The sequence below is a fragment of the Cupressus sempervirens genome, chromosome 10, assembly GCF_028749045.1.
Source record: "Cupressus sempervirens isolate cs-2001-9-10 chromosome 10, ASM2874904v1, whole genome shotgun sequence".
NCBI classification, from domain to species: domain Eukaryota; kingdom Viridiplantae; phylum Streptophyta; class Pinopsida; order Cupressales; family Cupressaceae; genus Cupressus; species Cupressus sempervirens.
In genome coordinates, this window is record NC_143127.1 from 331,620,850 (window position 1) to 331,647,243 (window position 26,394).

Below are 26,394 nucleotides of genomic sequence, written 5' to 3' on the forward strand. Positions count from 1 at the left end.
TTTTCAACATAAAGTACGGATTTGACCATGTGATATTTCATTTTCCCAATTATCCCTAATGGAGCCAAGTCTAGAAAAGACCTCTTTAAAAATATTTAGCATAACTGAAAATTAGCCTCATGATTTAAATTATTATTTTTTCTCCAAAACAGCTTTAGTGGCTAAATTTAGTAGAAGCTAAAACAGATCAACAACCCTTGAAAAAAAATTGTTTGATAATCAAGAGTGACACCCCACAAATCCATAGCTTAATAGGACTAAAATTGGGTAAGAATGATTAGTTAATTACATCAAAATAATAAATACAATAAAATTATACATTATACTTATTATAATAATTTATATAAAAAATAATATTTTTTAATATTATCAAATCAAATCTTTTATTCTTCATTATGTAATAGCATAACTTTTTATTATCATGTTATATCAATAATTTAAACTACAATATAATTTTGATTCCTTTTATTTGAATTTAATATCTTTATATTGATATGTAATAGAAATCCTAACATAATATTTCATGTAAAATTACAAAGTATATGAGCCTTTAAGATTTTACTAATTTTTTGCAATTACTTTCGGCTTGATAATCAAGATTTTGGAAGGATGAAACAAGAAAAAGAAAACATCAACCAGATGTTAAGGTAAAGCATAAGAAGACATTATTAAATATCATGAACTTACCTTTTATCGTATAAAAACAATTTTCTTTAACCTAAGTTTTTTTTGTTGGTTTTACATAGGCATATGGATGGAGAGGACCTCCGAGAGTTAACTCTAAAAGATTTACAAACACTAGAACAAATGTTGGAAGGTGGTTTGCATAACATTCGATCAATAAAGGTACAATATTATTGTATATTATTCTAAGCTAAATTAATCAATTAATCTAGAGTGGTCAAGTAAATGTGGCTTCACATTGGGTATATGTCTAGTCATGTAAACTAATAATGTCTCTAACAAACTACTACATAATATTAGAGAAGGTGGTCAAAAGTGTAAAAAGAGAAATTGTGTTAGTTATGAGGCAACTAAATATCAAGGTGGTCTTAAATCTACCAAGGGTGGATCAATATTTATAAATTACTTATGACATGGAAAACTGTTGGTATAGGGAGAATGATTCATACGCAAGAGAACTAGTACAAGGGAAGTACCTCATCGCCAGGTCACCATTGAGCCGAATTGGTGGGAAGTTCAACATGACCTAATGATACATGATCAACGATATTGGCTACCTATCTTGGTATTAAATTATGTCTGTTAGAGAAAAAGTTGTTAAGAGGATTAGGCCAAGAGAAGAACCACTAGATGATTACAAGTTCAGTGAAGAATTTATTTCATTTTGAAGATATCAATGCTTTGAAAAATAGGAAAAGATGTGGTAGAGTCTAGATGGATGCTTGAATAGTTTGAGGTACTATAGGAATGGAGAAGCTATACCTTTATAAGGGCTATGAGGCATTTCATATGGAGATGGTGTGTCCAATAGTTCAGGGAGATCTGAAAGTTTCGAAGCTTGGCATCGTTATGAGAGATTTCATGTGGATATGGTGTATCCAATGGTGTTTCGAAGCTAGATGATAACTGCATAACTATGAGAAAGTCTTACTCATCTATGACATATTCTCAAAATATAACTTCTACATAGTGTTTCCTTTAGTTTTCACATTAAGTGGGAGTGTTAGATTTAATGTTCCAACTAGTCAATAAATAATTGTTGGACATGTGGCAAACCTTGTTGATTTCCTAGCAACACAAGTTAAGTTTAGGTGTGAGTCAAAGAGTTCTAGTTTGAATCAAGCTCTTCTTATAGATGTGTTGAGTTAGGTGTCTATAAGTTTTAGTTAGTGTCAAGTTTATGTGTGTGTTGCCAATCATGAAGTAGTTTGTTGTCAATCTAATCAGTAGTCTTTTAGGAATATTATTGAGTCAAGCTATTGTATAAATAGGAATCTATTATTCAATAGAATAACAAGTTGAATGTTCTTTCTTCTCGTCATTTTTACTACTATTCTATTTTTTCAATACTCCTATGTTTTGAACCTCCTAGCTGCAAGGCCAACACATTATTCTAGTTTGGTTAAAAGAGGGAGTATGCAAGATGAAAATGCATGGTTGTACATAGTCTACCACCAAATTGTCAAGAAGAGGCTTCCTTTTAAAAGGCTCAAATAGATATCAGTTAATGATGGATTCATCTTTTCTATCATTTAGGTTGTCGATGGAGACTATGCTAAGAGAATGTTAGTACAAGTGGAAACTCATATCACAAATCGATGCTTACTGCATTTAGTTTAACACATTCTATTATATTCGGGTAGTTAGTACTCTTATGTGCCTGAGAATGCTCCCTCCTTATCCATCAGGAAGATTCTTACTATTGGAGATAGCAGGGCAACTAACCTCAACTTATGACAAGGTGTAGACATAGCCACTTTCAACTCTAAATGGGATCAATAATCGTTAGATGATTATACATCAGGTAGCCCCTACTTCAACAATATTGGTATGGTACGTCTTGTAGGGAAAAAATTCATACCAGAGTGGGTAATTGAAGATCACTAGATGAACTATGTAGATGACTATGATGTGTAGATTAGGGACTATCATAGGATGAGTCTACAACTTGCACAAAAGCTTCTTAATTTGGAGTTACCTCTAAAAGTGTGGAACAAGGACACTCATGATTTATTGGACCCACTATAGAGTAGGGAAAAGATCTATGAGTCAACCATTAGGAATCCAGAGATCTATCGAGAGGAGAATTATGATATCCATCATAGGGCTCGACATGTTATACAATTAACTAGGGAGTGTGTTAGGAAATTAAACCTTTTCTCTTAGATATAATTCCCTAAGCTTTTACTTTACAAGCCATAGCCTAACCAAAGAAGAGTAAAGGAATGAAGGTTATAGTTCTTATATATGTTTCCAAGTCACCCGTAATTCCTGAGATAGTACATCAAGACAAGTGGAAAGTGGAGTACTTCCAGAAAGAGAGGGTAGAGAGAAAAAAGAGGAGAAGCATTACTCAAGAAAGAACCTAATAAGAACATGCTCATACATAACCAACCCAACAAGAACGAGCTTAACCTAAGGAGAAAGAAGCCCGAACAACCCCTGTAGAGGACACCCCATTAGTACCAAAGAGACCATGAACTGAGATGATGGTGGTGGGAGAGAAAAGGAGTAAGTTAAAGAAGAAGAGTACTTCAACACCTTAGGTTATAGAGACCATACCTGAGGCTCAAGATGAGGAAGAGAGGGAGAAGACTAGGTATATCCCACTCAATAGGAGAACCCATTCAAGAAGAGCTACAAAAGAAGAAAGGAGGAAGAGTTTTAACTAAACAACACCTTCCATCCTAGAACAACAAATTTAGATAGAAGCCTTCGATAAGGAACAAGAAATATAGATAGTGGAGATGGGAGGAGAATGGATCGATGTCTTCAATGTTTCAGACTTTGACCTCATGTTATTAGGTGCAGAAATGGTAGGAGGAAATATACAGGATGCCCTTTAGTCACTAGGAGAATATTTGGAATAGGTGCCTCCCTTACCATAAGGGCCACTTGGCATACCTCCCAAACTATCACAAGACCTTCAATCTATCCCTCCTTAGCAAAAACAAGAACTAGTTGTTATACCTCCTCTAGTAATAGAGCCAGAAAGCTAGACAATGGAGGAAGTTGAGTATGCCCAGTTACACATAGATGAAGTATCATAAGAAGGACAAGTTATCAAGGAAGAAAAAGTTCCTCCTAGAGTAGAGACTAGGTCCTTGACACAAGTAAAAATAAAAGCTCAATCTGTAGGCCTCCCATGACAAGGGAAGAGGGTAAAAGCACAGATCTGTGCCACCGTTTGTGATACCAAAACCTATTTTGGTCAAATCTCATTTCTCTATCAAAACTCAATTTTTTTCAAAAACTAAAAAGACCCTTTTATAGATCTCAGATTCAACATCATCATTATATAAATTTTTGAGTGTTTTGATTAGTTATAATATGCTATAATCTCAAAGTATTTTAAGTCAATATTTCAACATTTCAGAAGATGCTCCCTCAAAAAAGGAAAAAAAATAGTAAATCATATCAAAAAATTTAAAAATTATATTTATCTCTAGAGGAGAGAATCCTCTTCATGAATATGTAATTTTTTTTCTAGAACATATAGATTTGATAAGAAAGTATTGACGGGAGGAAAAAATTGTTGTTTTCTGATAAGGTCAAACTTGGGTACTTATAACAAAGAAAATATACATCAAACATAATTATATATTTTTTTGTGCACTAGCTATACATGTCATCTATAAGATATTTTCAAATGAAAACAACAAAATATGATTTGCGTATACTTGTTTGACGAGAACTACACCCTGTATTTTTTACAGTTAAAAAAGGGACTTCAAAATAAAATAAAATAAAAAAATTCCTACTCAAAAAAATTATAAAGATTATAGGCATAAAATTCATCCAATTCTACACATTTCATTAGTCTACATCATCTTCATATTGTAAACACAAATACCATTTTTTTTGTCAGTAATGTTGAACTGTCACATTCTGATATCACGTTTCTTTATAAAATGTGACACAGGTTTGTGCTTTTACCCAAGACTCCAAAACAAGGTGATAAAGGGAAAGGACCAGCTTCATAACCTACATCATATTCTTAGTACATGTACCCCATGGGAACTACTTTGGCATGGTTAAAAAGGGAGGCTTTAACATAAAAAGGGAGATATATGGAGTTCACATAAGAGGAGAGTCTAAAGGAGTTGATAAATAAAATCAAGGTACCAAAACACATCAAAAGTGATGCTAAGATATTGGATTTTATTATGAATAATCAGAATGAATATTTGATGGCACACAGTGCCATTCCACCTCATCACACTGATATTGAGGAAGTGTCTCCAAAAGAATATTATATGTAGGAGATAGTGTTAGGAAAGCCCATAGTTGATACAATAAAGGTTCTAATCACCACATGCCTCAAGAAAGTGTTTACACACTAGGATCAAGGTGAGTTAGAGATTTTTCGTACTAAAAAAGAAGAAAGAGCTACTAACATGATATGTAAATAAAATAGTAGGCTCGATTGACTCTGACCATCTAGAGGTTTCTCTAGGGGCTTCTCTAGAGAAGAAAGAGTGAGGTTAAGTCACAAAGGAAAGTGATTCATTTTTGGATGCTTGCAAAAGGTGGTGTCATAGTTTTGAAGGTAGAGAGAGGGGTACATATAATTCAGGATGATTTGAACCTTCTACAGAGCATCCAAAATAATGGCAACAAATTGGTTACAGTAATAAACCATGATTTTGGGTTGACGGATGAAGTACATAGATGAGCCAATGATTTGGAAGCAATGAAGACCATCAAAAGAAAAATGTATTGATGTCGATGGAGATACATACAATAGAGAAATTAGATAAAATAGATGATTGGATAGAGAAGGTATCAACTGACAAAAAAGTTATGGTAGGGTTATATAAGGATATTCATGAAATAAAGAATAAAGCTCAAAGGCATTTGTGGAAGTGGATAATTACTATAATGCCTCTAATTTAGAATTTTTTGTGGATGAGTCAAGAACTCATCTATCTTTGGTAGAAATAGTAGTACAATATTTAAGAGCATTATTTGAGGAAGCTTTATCCAATGATGATATTAGACAAATCTTCAAAACAAAAGAAGCATTACTAAAGTTAGATTGTAGGTTGGAAATTTTTTTGGATAATAGGTTAGAGATTAGTAATTACTGCCAAGTCATGCATAATAGGTATGAGTCCTTGGATTTTTTGAAAACACAAAATATCACTACTATAATCCAAAAGTTCAGAATATCACATCAAGAAATCATTTTAGTCCAGAGGGAAGAAAATCAAGATGCTAGAAATTGAGTTTCAACACTTGTAGAAATTTTGAGAATTTTTTTCTTGTCATCCAAAGGTGTACTTTTCAATAGGTGTGCTTTATAAAAAATGCAACAAATTAAGAGGTGCACTAACAATTTTGAATTTTAAGTAGTGGGCTAGGAGTTAACTGTCAGTTGCTACTTTTGAGAATTCCATGCACCGAAAACACATTTTAACAATAGTTCAACTCCTAGAAACACCTAGAGAAGGCCAAGCTTCCATTTTTAAAACTTCCAGCGATTCCTAGATCAACTCATCACTTCTATCTTATTATATTCTTATTCTTTTATTGCTTTAAGTGATGTAAAGGCTTTTGCACCAATTAATTGATATAAAAAAGGGTGAATACCTACTTAGCAACATTTAGAGAGTCGGTTTGTATATAATTAGCTTTATTTTATTAGTTTTTAGCATAGTGTTTACATTAGAAGAGATCTCACTCCTAACTCAAAAATAGGAGGGGGTTTCTTATAAATATATGAATATAATATGTACTCTAGGCCAATAGTTGGATCCAATAATTAATGCTTTTGGTGCTCTCATTCTGAGTGTCGTAAATCTTGCTAGTGTTATTTTTGTGAATTTAGGCTCATGAATAGTAATGAAGCTAATGGTTTTATTATGTTGTTATAAATGTGGTGATCTTTTAATTCTTATGTTTTCTTTAAGTTAAGAAATTTTATTATTGTGAAAAATTCTAGAAAGGATCACTATTGTTCTTACATAGCATTTTCTCTCATGTGCACACACTTCCTATGGATGGATGATTTGATGAATCGTGAAACATATTTCAGTTTTAATTAAAGCTCCAATTGATGATAAGTTAATTCATAGATGTGTTCTTACTTTGCCTTATGTTCATTAGGAATTTTGCTTTTAGGAATTTTCTTTAAATATCTCGTTACTCTATCTTCATCATTTTCTTTTGAATTATGTCATTAAAATAGGAATTCATATAGTTGCATTCATAATAAAATAGAAAATATGTAAAAATATATTTTCTTTATAAAAGTTGTGTAGAATTGGTAGATACCAGAAAAGGCCTCATTGCGAATACAAACACTTATCTTTGATTGAGTTACCAACAGGTTGAAAAAAATTCAACCAGAAACTTGGAGTTGGTCATTGATTAACTTTTCAAGAAAGAAATTTGTTAGAATTTCTATCATTAGCATCATGCAAATGACCACTCAACACATACTTACATTAATTAAATTGGCTTGAGATAGCTTCTTTTCTTTGAGAAATTTTTATTTGGGTGTAGGAGATTTTCTACAATGGAACACTTCACATCACATTGTGAAAAACAACAAGTTGCATGGTTAGTTTAGCATCTTATGGAAAACTGTCCTAGTTGAATTAGGTTGATCTTTAAATGATGTGACAACTAGTCTTTCTCCAACCCTTGCTTCCTCTAGGGTCATCTTAGGCCTTTGTCTAACCTAATAGTGTTTCTAGTTACCCTATTCTTCTTAGGATCCTAAATATGAGGTCTTAAGCTATTCAACTAGTGCACACATATTAGTAGGAATGAAAACTCCCCAATACTAAAATTAAATCCAAATGCTCAAATGAAACTCCAATGGATGAATGGTCATTTAGGAAGGACTTTTGAATCTCTCCAAGGTTCACAACCACAATCACACTTGAAACCTTAATCAATTTCCAAAATTCATGCAAGATTTCACAAAAATACTTCAAACAGGGCTACAAGAAATTAGCCCTACTAATGAGGAATATCCCAGATAACTTGCAAAATTCCATAAAAAGGGGTCAAATAAACCACTGATATAGATTCTCTTTTTAGAGGAGTCAAATATTTTTTTGTCTAGGATTATCAACCTATCCATATAGTATGACCACAAATTAAACCTAAAACCACAGGTTTTAAGGGTTTAACAGGTTATCCGGTAAAAAGATTGTTTTTCCTTCCATAAAACTTCCCTCAATGCCTCCCATTGAGTTTGGAGCTTCACCACAACATCTTCCAACACATTCGAAGCTCTGGTTGAAGTATCTCAAACATTCAACCACTCCAAACACCTCTGCTATAGATTGTGATCCCTAGCCATGTAGCTCTAGCTCACCAAGGGCATCACCTTAAAAAAAATTCCTCAAATTTCTAGGGCCTTTCCTTCATTGTCAAACATGCAAAAGGAGTCATATCCCCATTCCCAAGAGTCTATGCAAATCCTAGAGTGGGAGAGGGAGTTATGACTCCATCTTGCTCCAATATTGGATTTAGAACAATAGGCAATAAAAAACCAAAATAATTTGTACAGGCAACTAAAACCTCACAAAAAGACAAAATAGCACTGTACAGAATCAATAATCAATCTATTCTAACTCTTCAAACAATAGAAATTCCTATTGTAATCCGATTAAGTACCAAGATCTTCAAAAACACAAAACTATGACTAAACACTTGCTGTTCAGTTTGTACACACCAGGATTTCTCAAGCTTCCAACCTTGGCAAAACGTTGAGGATGACCCTATAAACGCATCCCAACCCATCAAACTTGCTCCAAAGGTTTTCAAACCTTTCCAAGAGCATCAAATGGAAGAAAAGCATGTATGAAGCAGCTAAAAACACTCATGACCACTCTACCTACTAAACAAAAAGATGCTCAATTTGACCTTATTGAGCAATTATGAGCAACTTAGACCTTGCTAATGGATTTATTTCATGGTTTTAGCTAAGTCTTCTTGACTTGATCATGGATTTCTTTCATAGTTTGAGAAAACTATTTAGAATGTCCACTTCTATGCTCCACTCCTCCAAGATCTCTCAACTCACCTACACCCCTTTGATGCATTTCCTACACAAGTTCAAAGGGACTTTTTCCTGTGGTTCTATTCCTACTATCATTGTAGGCATACTCTACTTGGGGAATGATTACATTCCATGTTTACCAATGCAACTTAGTCAGGCACCTCAAGAGATTGCCTAGCGCCCAATTGACCACCTTAGTCTAACCATCTATTTGGGGATGTTAGGTTGAACCAAAGGAAAGGTTAGTACAAAGTCTACTCCATAAATTCTTTCGAAAGTGACTGATCAATTTTACATCCCTATCTAAAACTATGCTCAATGGAAGTCCACGAATCCTCACAACCTCTTTAAAGAACTAATTTACAATGTGGCTTGCATCATTGGTAGTCTTACATGGAATGAAGTGCCCCATCTTGTTGAACTTGTCAACAACTACATAGACATTGTCATAACCCTATTCTGTCTTGGGTAGTCCTACTATGAAATCCATGCTCACACACTCGCATGGCTTATTTAGGACTGGTAGGGCCTAATCAAGACCTGTATTACTCATTCCTCCTTTATCTTTGATACATACCATGTATTTTCCTACATACCTAATCACATCTCTGACTAGTTTAGGCCAATAATAAAACCTTTGGACTAGTTCTAGGGTTTTGCTCACACCAAAGTGTCCACTTAGACTTCCATTTTTCTTTTTTGATATTATGTTCTCCTTTATTAAACCCCTTGATACACATAACTGGTTACCCTTAAATAGAAATCAATTTTGTAAGGTAAATTTAGAGAACTTACTATAGAAATGGTTCTCAAAATCAAAACATACCTTAAATGCCTCTGCGAAGTCTTCATCCTTCTTATAGAGAATATTGAAACTCTCTATTCTAATGCTATGCAATTGAATGTCTTGGATTGTTAACAATATCCTATTTAGTACATCTTCCACCTTGTTCATTTGCACTTTGTTATGCTTGATTGTGAAGTTGAAAGCTTGCAAGTACTCCATCCACCTCAAGTGCCTATTACCCAACTTTTCCTTAGTTTTGATATAGCTAAGAACTTTATTGTCTATAAACACAAAAAATTCCTTGGGTAATAGGTAGTGTCTCCACTTACTAAGAGACTGAACTAGGGAATAGACTTCTAGATCATAGGATGAATACTTCTTTTTGGGGTCATTAAGTTTTTCACTAAAGAAGGCTACTAGCCTACCTGCTAAGCTTAACACTCCCCCTACTGCTATGCCACTTGCATCATATTCTATGATTAAAAGTTTCTCAAAACTAGGCAATTGTAAAATTGGTTGGGAAACTACTTGCTTCTTTAACATTTTGGACGACATATTTGTACTTCTAAAGTCCACTTGAACTTAGAATTGACCCCACCCTTTATGGTATCTAGCAAAGGTTCACATATGCCATTAAAATTCCTAATGAATTTCCTATAAAAATGGGCTAAACCATGAAAAATTCTTACCTCATTGGATTTAGTAGGTGGTGGCCAGTTGAGGATAACAACAACCTTCTCTTGATCCATCTTCAAGGATCTCTTAGACATTGCAAAGTCTTTGTCGAGCCAAGTTACCTTGTATGGATTCACATTGAGTAACTTATTTGATTTCATAATGTAATGGTGATATTGTAGCTTCTTGTGGTATATTGAGCTATAAGGGATTGTGGATTTTAATCACTAGATAATGATAATATTGGACTTGATGTTGGTGGATGTAACCTAGGGATTAGGTGAACCACATTAAATCTTCGTGTCTTGTGTTCTCTTTTGTGTGATCTATTATTTTTTGATATCGGTTATATTTGCATGTAACTATTATTTCTATCAGAGGTTAATCCTAAAAAGATATTGCATGTAATCCTAAATAGAGCTCTCCTATGCTTAGGCTCATCAAGAGCTGGTTGCTTGACCAATACCCTTCTAAACATAAGATTTAACTTACCCTTCTCCTATCTTCTTCTTCCTTCTTTGCTCCATTGGCGACTTCATCAAACTTTGTCTTAACCTTTTCCAAGGCTACTTCAATGAGTTTGTTCTTCTCCTTTTTCTCATCAACTTCCTTAACTATCTTTGCATTAGTCACCATACTCTACTCACCTACTGAATCTCCAATAGCTACAAACATACACCTTCTTCCCAACTCTTTAACTTACTCTGATACCGCTCTGATGTGATAACCAATTTTCCTCCAACCCTAGCTTTCTTAAGGGTCACCTTAGGCCTTTCTCCTACTTAATAGGGTTTTTATTAACCTATTCTTCTTAAGATCCTAAGTAAGAGGTTCTAAGTCATTTAATTAGTGAACACCAATTAGTAGGAATAACAACTTCCCTATACTACAATCAACTCCAAATTCTCAAATTACACCCTAATGGATGAATGGTCATCTAGGAAAGCCTTTTCATTCTCTCCAAGGTTCACAACCACAATCACACTTGAAACCCTAATTGATTTCAAAAAATCATGCAAGATTTCACCAAAATGCTTGGAATAGGGCTAAAAGCAATTAACCCTCCTAATGAAGAAAATCCCAAATAACTTGCAAAAGTCCTTAACAAGGGGTCAAATAAATCACTGATATAGACACCCATTTTAGAGAACTCAAATATTTTCGTAGTCTAGGATTCTCAAATTGTCTGTATAGTACGACCACAAATTAAGCCTAAAACCAATGGTTTAAGAGTTTAACAGGCTCTCTGAAAAAAATATTGTTTTTCCTTCAATATAAATTCCCTCAATGACTCCTATTGATGTTGGGGCTTCATTACAACATCCTCCAACACATTCCAAGCTCTGGTTGAAGTATCTCAAACATTCAACCACACCAAACACCTCTGTTATAGACTGTGATCCCTAGCCATGCAACATTGGCTCGCCTAGGGCATTACCTTAAAAACACTTCCTCAAATTTCTAGGGGCCATCCTTCACTATACAACATGTACAAGGAGTCATCTCCTCATTCCCAAGAGGCCATATAGATCCTACGATAGGAGAGGAAGTTATGACTCCATCTTCCTCCAATACTGGATTCAGAACAACAGGTAATCAAAAACCAAAGTAATTTGTACAAGCAACTAAAACCTCACAAAAACATAAACTAACAGTCTAAAGAATCACAAATCAATCTCTTCTATCTCTTCAAACAATAAAAATTCCAATCTAATCCATTAAAGTACCAAGATCTTAAAAAGCATACAACTATTACTAAACACTTGTTGTTCAGTCTGTACACACTAGGATTGCTCAAAATTCCAACCCTTCCAAAATGTCAATGATGAACTTGTAAATGCATCCCAACACTAGTCCCAATTGCTCCAAACAATTACCAAGCTCCAACTGAAAATTTTCTCGAATGCAACAAAAAGTTTTCAATGTTGTCAATGACAACATTGACTAATTTTGAGCAATTTTTGTATTTTTTAGTGTTTGAACCTCAACTTTCCCCCAAGGTTGCCAAACCTTTCCAAGAGAATCAATAGGATGAAAAAAATGTAATAAGGTCCTAAAAACACTCATGTGACCACTCTACCCTACCAAATAAAAAGATGCTCAATTTGACCTCATTGAGCGACTATGAGCAACTTAGACCTTAAGACGCTTTCTCACCTTAATATACCTCACCCTAGGACTATATTAGTCCTATTATTCACCTAGTGGTGTGTCTAGTACCACTGCAAGATAAAATAATCTAGGAGCCCTAGGTCTTACTAGTGATTGTGGATACTAGTTTTTTCATTTTGCCTAGAAACATGTTGAGAAGAGAAACGTTATCATGTGATAATGTTATAATAGTTCCTTCAATGAACTCATATCATGATTTCTCCAAGTAATGTTTGACCTTGGGAAGATTTTGGTCGGAAAAAAAAATCTTTCTTATTGCAATTTTGGGATTTTAGTATTTTTAATCTTGTTTGAGGTTTTATTATGTGCTGGAAAAAAAGACTGATAATTAAACTAGATGGTTATTTGATTTTGGATGTTCAATTATATATTTTGATACTTTCAAATTTTATTTTTTGTTAGTTTTATGTGGATTCAAATTTGACTATTCTCTATAGAGTCTTTTTAGTTTTGGTTAATATTGAATAAGTTAATGGTGTATGTCAATTTGAGAGTTCATTATCCTATAACCCTGTTATATTTTTGTGTTAAAATTATTTTTTGTAATGGATCATGTTGAAAACTAGCTCTATCAGTTGAAAGCAGTCAAGGTAAAAATTTGTTGCATGAATGTTAAGTTATTAGAAGTTGATAGATGAATAGGTATCTGTGAATACTTTTTTCCCCCCAAACTTTAAAGATGCATGCACAAAATTTTGTAAAAAATATATTTGTGCATAGGATCTTGTCTCTATGATATTATTTTTAAAATGAAGGGGTGGTGGTGTACTATGACAAATTATAGCAAAAAAATGCATTTGAAGGTTAAGGTTGTACAATTTATTGAAAATGTTGTAGTAAGTAGGTAAATGATTTGGCACATCACCCCTAGTTAATTTTATTTCTTGTTTCGTATGTTACTAGCTATAAGAATTTGCTTTACAGAAAAATCACCCAAGATCAAGAAGCTCAAGCACTAGCACAATATAGACTGGAATAAAGTATGATCAGAATAATAATATGAAAATGAATTTTTGTGCATACACACTAGAAGTGCCTGTATATAAAGGCCTCTAGATTGACTAGGAGTCAGCAAAGTGATAAGACTCACAACCAAGCACATGTCCACTAAGAGTGGATTATCCTCCATTGAGCATAGAAGTTAGTGTGATGATGAGAGGATAAGCTTACATAGGTGTGTCACATAAAAAGATGTTGTAGTGTTAGGAACCTGTGTGTTCCTTCTGTTTATTTTGTTACAGTAGAGTTGTTGGACGCATATGCTTTGTAAGTCGTCCCGTGAGTTTATTTTATTATCCCACATGCATAGGTAGTATTACTTTTCTAGATCGTACCCAGTATATAAGAATAGGTTGAGGCCCTTGATGGGCACGGACGAATTTATTGTATTGAGCTTGCTCAAAGGAGGTTACCCCCTCGAAGTGGCCTGCGATCAGTAGATTTATTCTGAGTTCTGCTATCACTTTGTATTCTGTTATTTCGAGCATTCTCACGATATTGCTATAAGGAGGTTCTTCTCATGTAGACACCATGTACTTAATTAGAGTGCAAACAACTATGTTTTCTACATGACAACTCAGATAAATATGCAAGCTCTTATGTTGTAAACACCATGTGCTAAATTAGAGTTGCTAACTCTTGTGTTGACAACAAGATGACTCATATGAGTATGCATACTCCTAGGTGTCTAACTAATAAATAATAAAATAATGCATTAACCTAGGTAAACTTAAGTATAGTGTAAAAATAATAAATTATTTACACTAACACTCCCCCTTAAGTGCAACTTAGGGGAATGCACTTAAGCTTATGAAAGCTAGAATGAAAATGCATGATGTGTCCCAGCTACTAGGCCATGTTAGGTACCCATGTACAAATGCAATGCAATCTCTCTGAAAATGGAGAAAGAGGGAAAACCTCATGGGAAAAAACCTCCCCCAAGAAGAGAGATGAAAAAACAAGATGCATGGATGGATGGAGTAATTAAGACCCCCCCATTACACAATACATCATGTATATACAATAGAGAAGTATGAGAAGGACAAAACGCCACGAGGAAAAAGTCCCCTTGCCCCCCCCCTCCCCCCAACATAAGAGAGAAGAAATAAAAGAAGAAAGGAGACAAGTTACCCCCCCTGACCCCAAATATAGAATGTCAATCAGTGATAGCTGCTCAAAGATGAATGTAGAAGCTAATCACGACTTCTAAATAATGTTCCTCCCTTTAGGAAGAAACAATGTTATAGGTGCATATCCCAAAGAACCAATTGTCTCCTTGAATCATAAAAAGACCTCTTGCAACTACTATACATAAGGATCCACAATCATATCAACCTTGTAAGACTGATCATGTAGAGAATGGACAAGAGGGTTAGAGTGTTCCCTCGCAACAACTAAAGAAGGATCTTCTTCATCAAATAGAAGATGTATATCATCAATAATGTCTCCCAAATTTGCTAAATACGACTCCACAAACAAGCCTAAAATATCTATTATGTAGTCATCCCCTAATTCTAGAACTAGAAGACAAGGTGTACACAACTGTACTGAATTACATGGACCTATTACTGTAGCAATCTATGCATGTGGAGTTTTCTGATGTTGTGACCTCATCCTACATCTATCAATAGGATCCCCCATATTTGAACTTGTTGAATCATTATCACTATTGTCACTACTAGTTTCCAAAATGTATGAAGTATGGAGAGGATAAGAGGATAGGCTAGGTGAACTTTCCTCAAAGTGAAAATTCCTCACTACGAATATCTCATGAGTCTTAGGATCCATAAGTCTATATTCCTTAAGATTTTCATAATATCAAATAAAAGTACAAGGTCATGGTGGTGGTGCCTTGCATTCCCTTGAAGATATATGCCCATAGTAGACAACCAAAAACTTTGAAGTTATTCACAACTAGTTTTCTTCTTCACCATGCCTTAAAAGGAGTCATTCCATCTAAGAAATTATAAGGAGACTTATTAAGGATGTGATTGGAACTACTTATACCTTCTACTTCAAGTGATGGATTAAGAGACTTAGCTTGAATCATACAACTTGCCATTGACTTAAGAGTTCTAATCCTCATTGCTGCAACACTTGTCTTTTGTGGACTAAATGTAACTAAATTCTGAAGATTGTTACCCTCAAGTTCACAAAAGTCTCTAAGTCTTGAGTTAACATATCTACTTTCATTGGCCATACGAAGAACCTTGATGACCTTACTTCATTGCTTCTCAACATGACTCTTGAAGACTAGAAACTTAACAAACACTTCATTCTTGTGATTAAGAAAGTAGACCCATGTGTAGCGTGAAAATTCATCAATGAAAGTGAGAATATAGTTACCCTTGCTAACTAATGTCACTACAAAAGGGCCTACTAAAACAATGTGAACCAACTCAAGAACAACTAATTCTCTCCTAGACTTCACTTTTTCATACTTTTCTTCTAGATGCATATCCATAGAACAAGTTGAACATGCACACTTAGAAAAGTTGATTATAGGTAGACCTTTGACCATATTTTTTGAGCTAAGTTGATGAAGATAGTGTAAGGAAAGATGTCCATACCACTCATGCCATAATTTACTTTGTGATTATGAATGTGTCAACAAGGCATATGAAGGAGACTTAGGCACAAAGTGAGAGAAAGAATTAAGCCTTGTGTCATGATTAACTTTACCCACTGCAACCAATGAATCATCCCTAAGATTTCCCACCATTACCAAATTAGGAAGGAAGTCAACTTTATTTCCACCTCCATATTGAGTTATCTGTTAAATTGATTTGTTATTTCCACCAATGTCATAGAGTTGGATGACTTGAGAATTCCCATATCTATCAACTTGGATTGTTCCAACATCAACATTTCTACAAATGCAACAAATGAACACTTAGTGAATGCAGTTCTCATGGTCAACCTCTGAGTGTTGTAACCCAAAACAAAAGATGCATACTCTAAAGGTAGCCTCTTCAAGATGTAATGAATCAATCTATCATCCTTCATGGGATTACCACAATCCTTAAGTAGTGCTCTCAATTCATTGGCTTTGTTGACATAGTCTTGAATTGTGTCAAAATTCTTAGGATCCAATAGAAGTAGATCATACTCAATTTGGAATCCCTTTTCTTCATCCACCTTACCATACATCCCTTCATGTTTCTCCCAAGAACCCTTGGCATCCTTACAGCTAGAAATGTGGAAGAAGAGATCTCTATCAACACAATTCTTAATAATTCCTAAAGCCTGGTTGTCTTTCACTTGCCAATCAACTTGTGCATTAGAATCAGTGGGTCTTACAATTGTACCATAAACATATAGATTTAAACCTTTTTCCATTAGGTAACTCCATACAATATCTTTCCATGTAGTATAATTGTGTGAAGTTAAAAGTGGAGTTTGAGGTGAACCCATGATACAAATAATTAAAAGAGCATAAGAGAGAAAGAGAGGCACAAGACCACAAGATGCACCGCCCCCCCCTAATTCACTCAATCAAAGAACCCCCCTAAAAATGATGCTTTTGACACTTTATATGTAGTGTATTTACAATAGGCCACTTGTCAAAATGAACAAAAGTGGGCTTTTGATTTTTCTGTTTACAACCTCCTTTTGGAGTTAAAATATGGTACTTAGCAATGTAGCTTAGATGTACAACAATTTTTATGTTTTATCAAAACAATACAATGCAAAAAAGGACCTATTTTTGAAAGTGGTATTTCTATCTACACAAGCCTATAATCTGATTATAGATCTAGAAAGTAGACACAAAATTAAGCACTTTCAAAAAAAACAAAACCTGAAAATGTGTCCAGATGAGCCCGTATGGAGCATTTGAAGTTGCAAAATGTAGGACTGGATAGGTACAATCACCAAAAACTAAAATTGCTTACAAATCCTTGCATCAAAAGTAGAAAATAATATTGACTACTAAAAATGTTAGGAAATTTTAGCCAAAAAAAAAAAAAAAACTACAGCTGATTTGAATTCTGGATGACTGAGATATGGCCTCTTGAAGTTGGAGTGTCAAATCAAAACTATATATGGAGAGGGGTCTGATCAGGCAAACACTATGTTAAATTTGATGTCCAAATGGTCTATATGGAAACGTAATCTGGCTTGTTTATGAGGGTCAAATAGGCATCAAATTTAGGCTCATGAAAAGCTGATGTCAACAAAAAAGGCCAGCCTGGCTGACATGGTAGTACGGTCAATGATTTATCAGGTCATACAGAGGATGTGTCAATCTGTATAGCTGATGTGTCAATCTGTACAATTGACTTGGTAGATGTCATGGTCGATTATTTGGTAGCACACATGGATAGTGATTGTGTCATAGTTGATGCTGATGTGGCAGGCTGAGTTGTCTTAGTGACTATGTCAACTAGGAAGGGGTGACAGGGTGCCATGTTGGATGCTAGTGTGGAGAATGGTTCTATGGAATCGTGGCACTAGAAACTGAACGAATGGTGACTAGAGAATTTTAGTGGCAATTGAGTTTGGGGTTAGTGGAAGCGGTGACACTTGTGGAGGAGAGGCAGAGCACCAACGGTGGGTCTGGGACTTTAGTCCTACATTCATCATGTGGTGAATACTGTGGGAAAATAAATGCCAGAGCTCACACAAATTAAAAATGGCTTAGAGAGTCATTAAAGTTTATGAAGTTGGTACTGTGGGTTTGTTTCACTAGTTTGTGGAAGTTGAAACTACCGATTATAAATAGAATATGCTAGATTATGATTGAATATTCTATGGGTGCCGAAATTTGACCAGCCAGTTTCTGCAAAAAAATGTTTCTAAGTTCCAGAGAAAATAAAAAATTTGCAGAGAAATTTCAAAAATTGCAAAGTCAGAAATTAAATACAGATCTAAAAATGATCATAACAAATTCGCAAATCAGACCTTTGGGTGCTGATATGCAAAAAAAATTGTCTCAAATTTGACTATGGCTTAGGGTAGGCAAATTTATAGTCAAAATTCACTGAATTGATGCTTTGGATGCAATGGTGATGTTTGCTTTGGCTTTAGATTCTCCCAGTAGCTACAGATACTCTAAATGTGAATCAAGGTCCCCCAAGAGGTGAGGCAAAAAATGGTCTCCAATGGCTATGAAATGACACTCCCTCAAGTCTGATACCATGTAAGAATTTTCCTTAGGGAAAAATCACACAAGATCAAGAGGCTCAAGCACTAGCACAATATGGACCAATAAAGTATGATCAAAATAACAATATGAAAATGAATTGTTGTAAATACACACTAGAAATTCTTGTATATAAAGACCACTAGATTGACTAGGAGTCAACAAAGTGATAAGACTCACAACTAAGCACATGTCCACTAAGAGTGGATTATCCTCCATTGAGCACAAAATTTAGTGCAATGATGAGAGGATAAGCTTACATAGGTGTGTCATGTAAAAAGATGTTGTAGACACCATGTGCTTAATTAGAGTGCGAACAACTATGTTGTCTACATGATAACTCAGATAAATATGCAAACTCTTATGTTGTAAACACCATGTGCTAAATTAGAACTGCTAACTCTAGTGTTGTCAATAGGAAAACTTAGATGAGTATGCATACTCCTAGGTGTCTAACTAATAAATAATAAAATAATGCATTAACCTAAATAAACTTAAGTGTAATAATAATTAATTATTTACACTAACACTATCCTCCCTTATTCATACAGAGTTGGCCCAAACTCTTGGAGATTGTTTTGAGTATTGGAAAATTTAATATCATGATAGTTAGACTTGCCCTAAGAGTTGTTACAGTTCTAAATTACAAATCAGCTATTCAGTTTTCTAGATCACCCATCAGAACTATCCATCATTGATTCTAGTTAGATTAAGTAAATGAGTCATAGACCTATCAAAATATCCATAACAACTTGTTATCTAGGATAATTGATCTCTCTCCTAGGTGCACATTTTAGATATAAGGCTTCATCATGCTCATAAAGTGTAATATTGGCCTCAAATAAAACACCTATTGTTACAATAAACTTTTGAGTTAAAATTCTAGGATCTGAATCATTCCTCCAGCTGCCAATCTCAACTAGGATGCCATACCCTCTAATTATTCAGAATATTTAGCTAAAATTAATTAACAAGGATGGAAAAAACCCTTGTTGAGCATATCATTGACTTAGCTAATACCTACATGTTACACCATATTATTAAGCATAATATATCCCTCAGATTGCTCATGGCATCTTTAAAATGGGAAGTGTTTCATTAGTATAGATCCCTTCCTCCAAAGATACAACTACTTCACATGACTCGAGTTACTTATTCTACAATCACTTTTGTGAAAAGGGTGATCAGTCTTTCAGACTCCACCTAGTTATCAATATTATGAGAGCTCCTCAAGAGGTTGTAGTGGATTTTAATTTTAGGCAGACATGTGCTAGATCATGGTCTACCAAAAAGTGGCAATTAGAAAAGTATGTAGTTCTGAAATGCCTTAAAGCATTTCAAAATCTATTCCAACTTTTTTCCCACACATCTTAATACCAAACCCAAAAATTAATACCTTTATAAGGCCTATTATATCTTTGGATACCACCCCTACATGGTCAACTTAAAAGACATCCCAAAAATGTGTTTTTGGCCTATTCTTGTATATATTTTACTTCAAACATGTATCTAATGATTATTAATTTTTACTCAAATTTGATTAAACAAAAAGGGTTTTTTAATAATATTCTTAGCTTTCCATAAATGTAATGTCTATCAAATTATGAGGTTAGTTAGTAATTATTACTTATTTTCTAATGGAGATGTATAAAGTGTTGATTGACACACTGATTGAAAAACAATTATAACTTTCAAATAGTACAACATTTTTGAAATCCAAAAGATGCATCACATTCTACACTTCTTCTACATGAGAGTTTTTTAATTCTAAAAATACTATAGTAGAAAATTCATAATTATTATTTGTCAAGAATAAAATACCCAAAAATATGTGTCACATCTGGGCATGAGTCTACTTCTTATATCTAGAATCTTGTTAGAAAATATTATTGCTTGGTTTTTATTAAGGTGGTTAGACATATGTCTACTTCTTATTTTTGCTCTAAATTCTTTTTAGTATTGCATTAAAATTAAAAATTTTGACCAATCAATTTTTAATTTTAATTTTTTTTTTTCAGATAATGCCTAGCAGTTTAGAAAGCAAATTCAATTTCCTCAAGATTATTTTCTCTCAATTTATTGATAGAAAGTTCATAACAAGTTGAAAATTGCACGTCAAGTTGACATAACCTGGATTTGCTAATTTTTCATTACCACTTAAGGACATAGTTTGGTTGACTATGATCCTACACATACCTAGGATGTATAGGAAATAGAACTCAATTCTCAAATATTCTCACCAATGAGTTACAATGGTCTTTCCTTCTATTTAAAATATTTCAATGCTGACATAAGTAAACTATACAAACCTAGGAAGTGTAAGTTTCCTAACTGCCTATATATTAGAAATAAGAGATAAGAACAACCTTATTGAGGCATAGGAATTTCTACCTATACTTCTATTACAAGTGTTCCTTGATTTTTCCTTACAAGTGTAAGACAATCCCCAAAGTAAAGCCTATACTAACTCAGTTTGTATCCTATAGTCTACAAATGTGTATCTAATTTCGTAGGCTCACCAAGGGAACAATTGCCAAAACAAAAACACAACCAAAAATCCAAGCAGTTAGGTGGTGTTCTCCATCCTACAGTGTCATTATAGTCATTTTCACCAAATTCAAATAGAAAAATAATGGCAAGCTAGAAAAACTTTATAGAGGATTGCTCCATTATAGTGATTGCTCCAAAAAATCGTAAGAGCTCAAAGAATCTTAGTTTGTTTTTGTTTTCTTATTTTTTATATTGTAATCTATAACTAGTATTTCAGTTTTGAATATAAAGGCAAGCAAGATACTTGTACAGATACCTCTTAGTTTATTGTCTCCATTTAAATTTCATTCCAGTATAAAGTTGGATAACAAAACAACATTCTCTATGCATCTATTAATCTTCTTGATTTGGGAGCATAAATTTTGTTGTTTTTGACCATGTCATTACTTCTAAAATTATGCCATGGTATTAAAGCTATTAAACCCTTAATCCTAGTGAGCTTGGGAACTTGTATTTGATGGGTATTTGAAGGTATTATGCAAAAGACATGAATGGAGATAAAAGGAAAGTTGGCAGTAGTCACCATCTTTTAGTGGGAAAAAAATTACATTTGGACATGGAAGATGAAGACCATTATGATAGAAAATGGTTGTGGGATCTTTTACAAAATAGTTTGACAAATAATCAAAACCTTCTCTATTTTATTTTCTTACAAATAATCAAAAGACTTGTTTGAGAGAGACAAGAAGAAAAGTTTCTAGGCCGATGGGACTAATTGAAGCACCCTTGGCAGAGCCATTATTTCCAGGAATAACAACAACTAATTATTCCAAAGAAGCATGGGGTATTATTGAAACTACATTCAAAGGGACTGATCAATTTTTTGTTGTGAAGTTGGAGATGCTTCAAAAATAATCTGAGTCTCTTTTTATAAAAGAAAATGAACCTATTTTAGAGTTCATCTCTAGAGTCTTTAGTTTGATAAACTAGTTGAAAAATAATAGAGAAGAGGTTGAAGAATAAATAATAGTGGAGAAATCTTAACAAGAGAAGTTAGTTGTGAGGGATGAAGTTGTTGTCAAAGTAACCCCCAAGGAGGTAGAAGAAATAATAGGTGTAATAAGAGAAATGTTGAATGCTATTATTGTCACATGTTTGGAAATTATGAAAATGAATTCTGGAAGAACAAAAATGATCAACCATTACAAAATGATAATGTAACTAATGTAAATATTGGAGAAATAAATAACAATACAACTTTCATCATGTGTAGTATTTGTAAAGAAGGAAGCCCTAAAATTTGGTATTTGGACAATAGTTGTAGTAACCTCTCATTGATAAGAATTATAAGTTTGAAATTAATATGTGGAACAATGAAACAATTTTTACTATACGAAAAGGTTATATTATGATCCACACCAAGCAAGGTCAAAAGAAAGAAATTCATAATATTTATATTTCCCTTGGTATAAGGCACAATTTTATGACTATTGGATAACTCATTTAGAATGGATAAAAAGTGTTGCTAGAAAATAACAAGTGTATCATTTATGAGAAATATGAGAGTAAGAATGGTGCTATTGTAGGGAAAATGACAAAGAACCGAATATTTTCATTGAAGGTTGAGACATGCTTCTACTCTTAATTTGATGTTACACCATCCAAGAAAGTATGTACAATAGTATAGAAGGAATCAACTTTAAGAAGTGTACGAACATGTTTGCAATGCTGGTGTAAATTTATTATCCAACAAAATAATGGTGGATGGTTTTCCAAGTATTGTTGAGTCTAGTAGCAAACATGAGGATTTTGTTTGGGTAAGCAACATAGGTTGCCCTTAAATTTTGGTAACTCTAGAAGGGAAAGAGTACTAATAGAATTAGTGCATATTGATTTGGTTGGCTCTGTGCAAGTTACTTTCATAGGAGGGAGTAATTATTTTATGATCTTTATTGATGATTTGAGTTGTAGAACTTGAATGTATTTTTTGAAAAATAAATCAGAAGCTTTTTATAAGTTTTTAGAGTTTAAAGCCCAGGTTGAAAAAGAAAGTGGACATTGCATCAAATTCCTAAGGTAAGATAGAGGAGTGTATACCTCCAATATTTTATAGGTATAATGGTATAAGGAAAGAGCTTACAATCACTTACCCTCTATAACAAAATAGAGTAGCCAAAAGAAAGAATAGAAGTATCATTGAGGTACAAAGAATTGTGATGAAAGCCAAAGGCCTCCCAACTGAATATTGGGGAGAAGTTGTAACAAAATCAGTTTACTTGACTAAAAAAATTCCACAAAGGTATTCTAGGATAGGATACCTCTTTAGACATGGGCAAAGCATAGATGAAAAATTAAATACTTGAGTGTGTCTGTGTGTAGCATATGCACACATAAAAAAGGATCAAAGACAAAAGTTTGATGATAAGGGTGTGAAAGTGTATCTTCATGAGTTATAGTTTAAAATCTAAGGTATACAAATTTTATAACCCTATTACCAAGAAGATAACCATTTCAAGAGATGTTGAGTTCATACAGAATGAGTCATGGGATGGCTCAATAGATACATCATCTAAAACGTGAAGTAAAGTCCCTATTATTGATGAGGATGATGAGTTGGATGGTCATCAAGATGAAGCAATAGAAGATATGGATGGCTATGGACAACTCTAGATAACTCTTGATAGAAATGGGTAGAAAGGGAAGCAATCAGAGATATTCAAACACTTCACTCTTGATAGCTCCTGACAACTTTAGATTGATAAACAAAGAGCTCTTGATAATCCCAAATAGCTCAGGACGTAGCCTACACAACACAACAATACTAGTGAAAATTATAGTTCTACTCATGCCTCTCTTTTACCAAGAATGACTAAAGTTCTAAAGGATATATATCAAGATAAAAGGTGTAGTGATATTGATGAGAATAGTAAATTTGTGTAATGACCCTTTCCAATAGGCCACTAAAAAAACCCTATATTTAATACACTACTGAAAGTATATTGCTTTATAAAGGAAATTGTTGTGCCACAAACCTACTTAAATAACTGATGTAAAATAGTGCCAATGTATTAATTCAATGATAACCAAATGTTTTTACATATGATATCTAATTTTTAGCATCAAAACATTACAACATGGCACATTACAAACAAACCCTAATTGGGTGAATACAACTGAGAATTTGTTGCAACTACAAACTGAAATGAATAACCTAGATTGAGAGAATGCTGGAGACTGAATGCTGAAGATGATATGATGAAAATGCAACCCCACTTGAAACCCCAGAGCAGCAAAGAACTTGGCCCTTGGCCTCCAATTAAGCACAAGTGAAATGACTAAAATATCCTTCCGACAACGGCAATAATTCAGGTGATCTTTTACTGCCTCAAAATTGCGTACCAATTGAGAGTTTTTGTTCTCAATGGCCAATTGTGACTATTGCAGAAACCCTAGGTTCCACAATGCACATCAACAAATATCAACATGAATGACAAATCTAAATTCCAGGAATGAAGCCTAGGATGCCTATTTATTCATTTTCCTCAATAGGTCGGCCTCCCTCTAGAACTTCTCAAGTCACCTTCTAGAAGGAATATTATTTTATTTTATTTTTCCTCTGCTTCTTCCAAAAAATCCTAAAACATTATTTTATTCAGTGAATTTATAAAATATTTTATAAATCTAAGTCACTTTATTAAATTCAATTAATTAAATAAAATTACCTTCAAAATGGGGACATTACAATTTGCAATTCTTTCTTATGGTGATCTAGTTTACTTTGAAGAAGTTGTAAAAGAAGATAAATGGTGTGAGGCCATGGATGAGCAATAGAAATAAATAAGACTTGAGAGTTAAATAATTTTCCTCTGAACAAGCAATTTATTGGTGTGAAATGGGCATGTATAAGACCAAGTGTAATGCTAAAAGAAAAATAGATAAGGATAAAGCACATATGGTGGTCAAGGAATACAACTAACAGTTTCTTAAAGATTATGATGACACAACAAGGATAGATAGTATGCATGTTGTCATAAAAATTGCATCCCAACTCAAGTGGAAGGTATTTCAAATGGATGTGAAGTTTGTCTTCCATTATGGTGTGTTCAAAGCAGAAGTGTATGTGTAGTAGCCACCTAGTTAAGAATTCTTAGGTGAAGAAGGTAAAGTGTATAGGCTAAAGAGAGATCTTCATGGGATGAACAAAGAACCAAGAGAACAATACAATTGGATTGACTTATATTTAATGATAAATGATTTTAGAACAATTGATGGCGAGCCTACTCTTTAGATCAAGGCAGTAGATGGAAAAGTTTTAAATATTTTCTTATATGATGATGATTTGATTTTTACTGGGGATAATGATTTATTTACTATTGATTCCAGAAAAGCTATGAAGTATGAGTTTAAAATGAAAAATTAAGGTTTCTAGAGATACTTTCTAGGCATAGAAGTTAAAAATTGCATGATGATATTTTTATTTATGAAGAGAAATATGCAAATCAGGTTTTGGAAAGATTTAGAATGTTAAACAACAAGGCAACCCCAAAACCAATAGTTGTAGGTCTCAATTTGGCTAAGGAATATTACAACAACAGTTACAATCACATAAGAAATTACAGCCATTGACATCCCCCTTATTTTTTGTGTTTACCAATTAACAAATTTAACTACAAATATAGGATCTTTCATAGTACTTGAGTTGTCCTACTTGATGTTGAGAATGTAGCATGAGGCAAAGTGCATAGTATTGTCACAAATCATGTATAAAATCCATGTAGTTGATCAGCCTATAATAAATTTTTAGTTTTCCCACAATTCCATTTCTAAAGAAGAAGTATATTGCATTAAGATGTAGGATGAAGAGGTTACTACAAACATAATCAAAGAATTTATTATAAATAAGTTCTTCAGAGAAGATCATTTTTGGAAATTCTATGCTACTTGGTTGGGCACCATTGTAATGTTGAATTAGGTCCACCCAATGCAAAGGATCATAGGTGAAGAACATTATTTTACCAACCTTCAAGCCTCTTAAGAATGGATAATATATTTTGATAGGATAACATATTTGATGGGTTCAGGAAGTAATATCTACCCAATCTAATCCTTCAAATAGGAAGTGAAAAACACTTTTCATTTTTAGTTTTATTTGACATATAAAGATGAAGAATATGAAAAAGTAGTTAGAGGGCTAGACTTCACTAAGATAATGGGAATAAAGAAACTAAATAATGTTTAGACAATCATAATTAATATTAAACAAAGTTTGTCGCACCTCTTTGGCCATGAATCGTCATATGAGAACCTATCCACATAGAATATGTGACTTGATCGATAGACTTAATGGTTTTTTATTATTATAGTAATCCCAAAGAAGTATAATACAAATGTTGATCAATTATAAATAATTGGTTCTCATTTTGAACA

General features: G+C 33.6%; 1 protein-coding gene across 3 annotated transcripts in view; it reads left to right on the top strand.

Moving 5' to 3' along the window:
* LOC149533963 (MADS-box transcription factor 23-like) overlaps nt 1–26,394 on the top strand; it is a 160,271-nt gene that overhangs the window by 104,445 nt on the left and 29,432 nt on the right. The window contains exons 4-5 of one of the 3 annotated variants that reach the window (XM_089803889.1): nt 587–647; nt 747–846. The exons of the other annotated variants lie outside the window; for them this stretch is intronic. Coding sequence (XP_089660015.1) covers nt 587–647; nt 747–846 — 161 coding nt within the window. The remainder of the gene's footprint in view (nt 1–586; nt 648–746; nt 847–26,394) is intronic. 3 annotated transcript variants of the gene reach the window in all.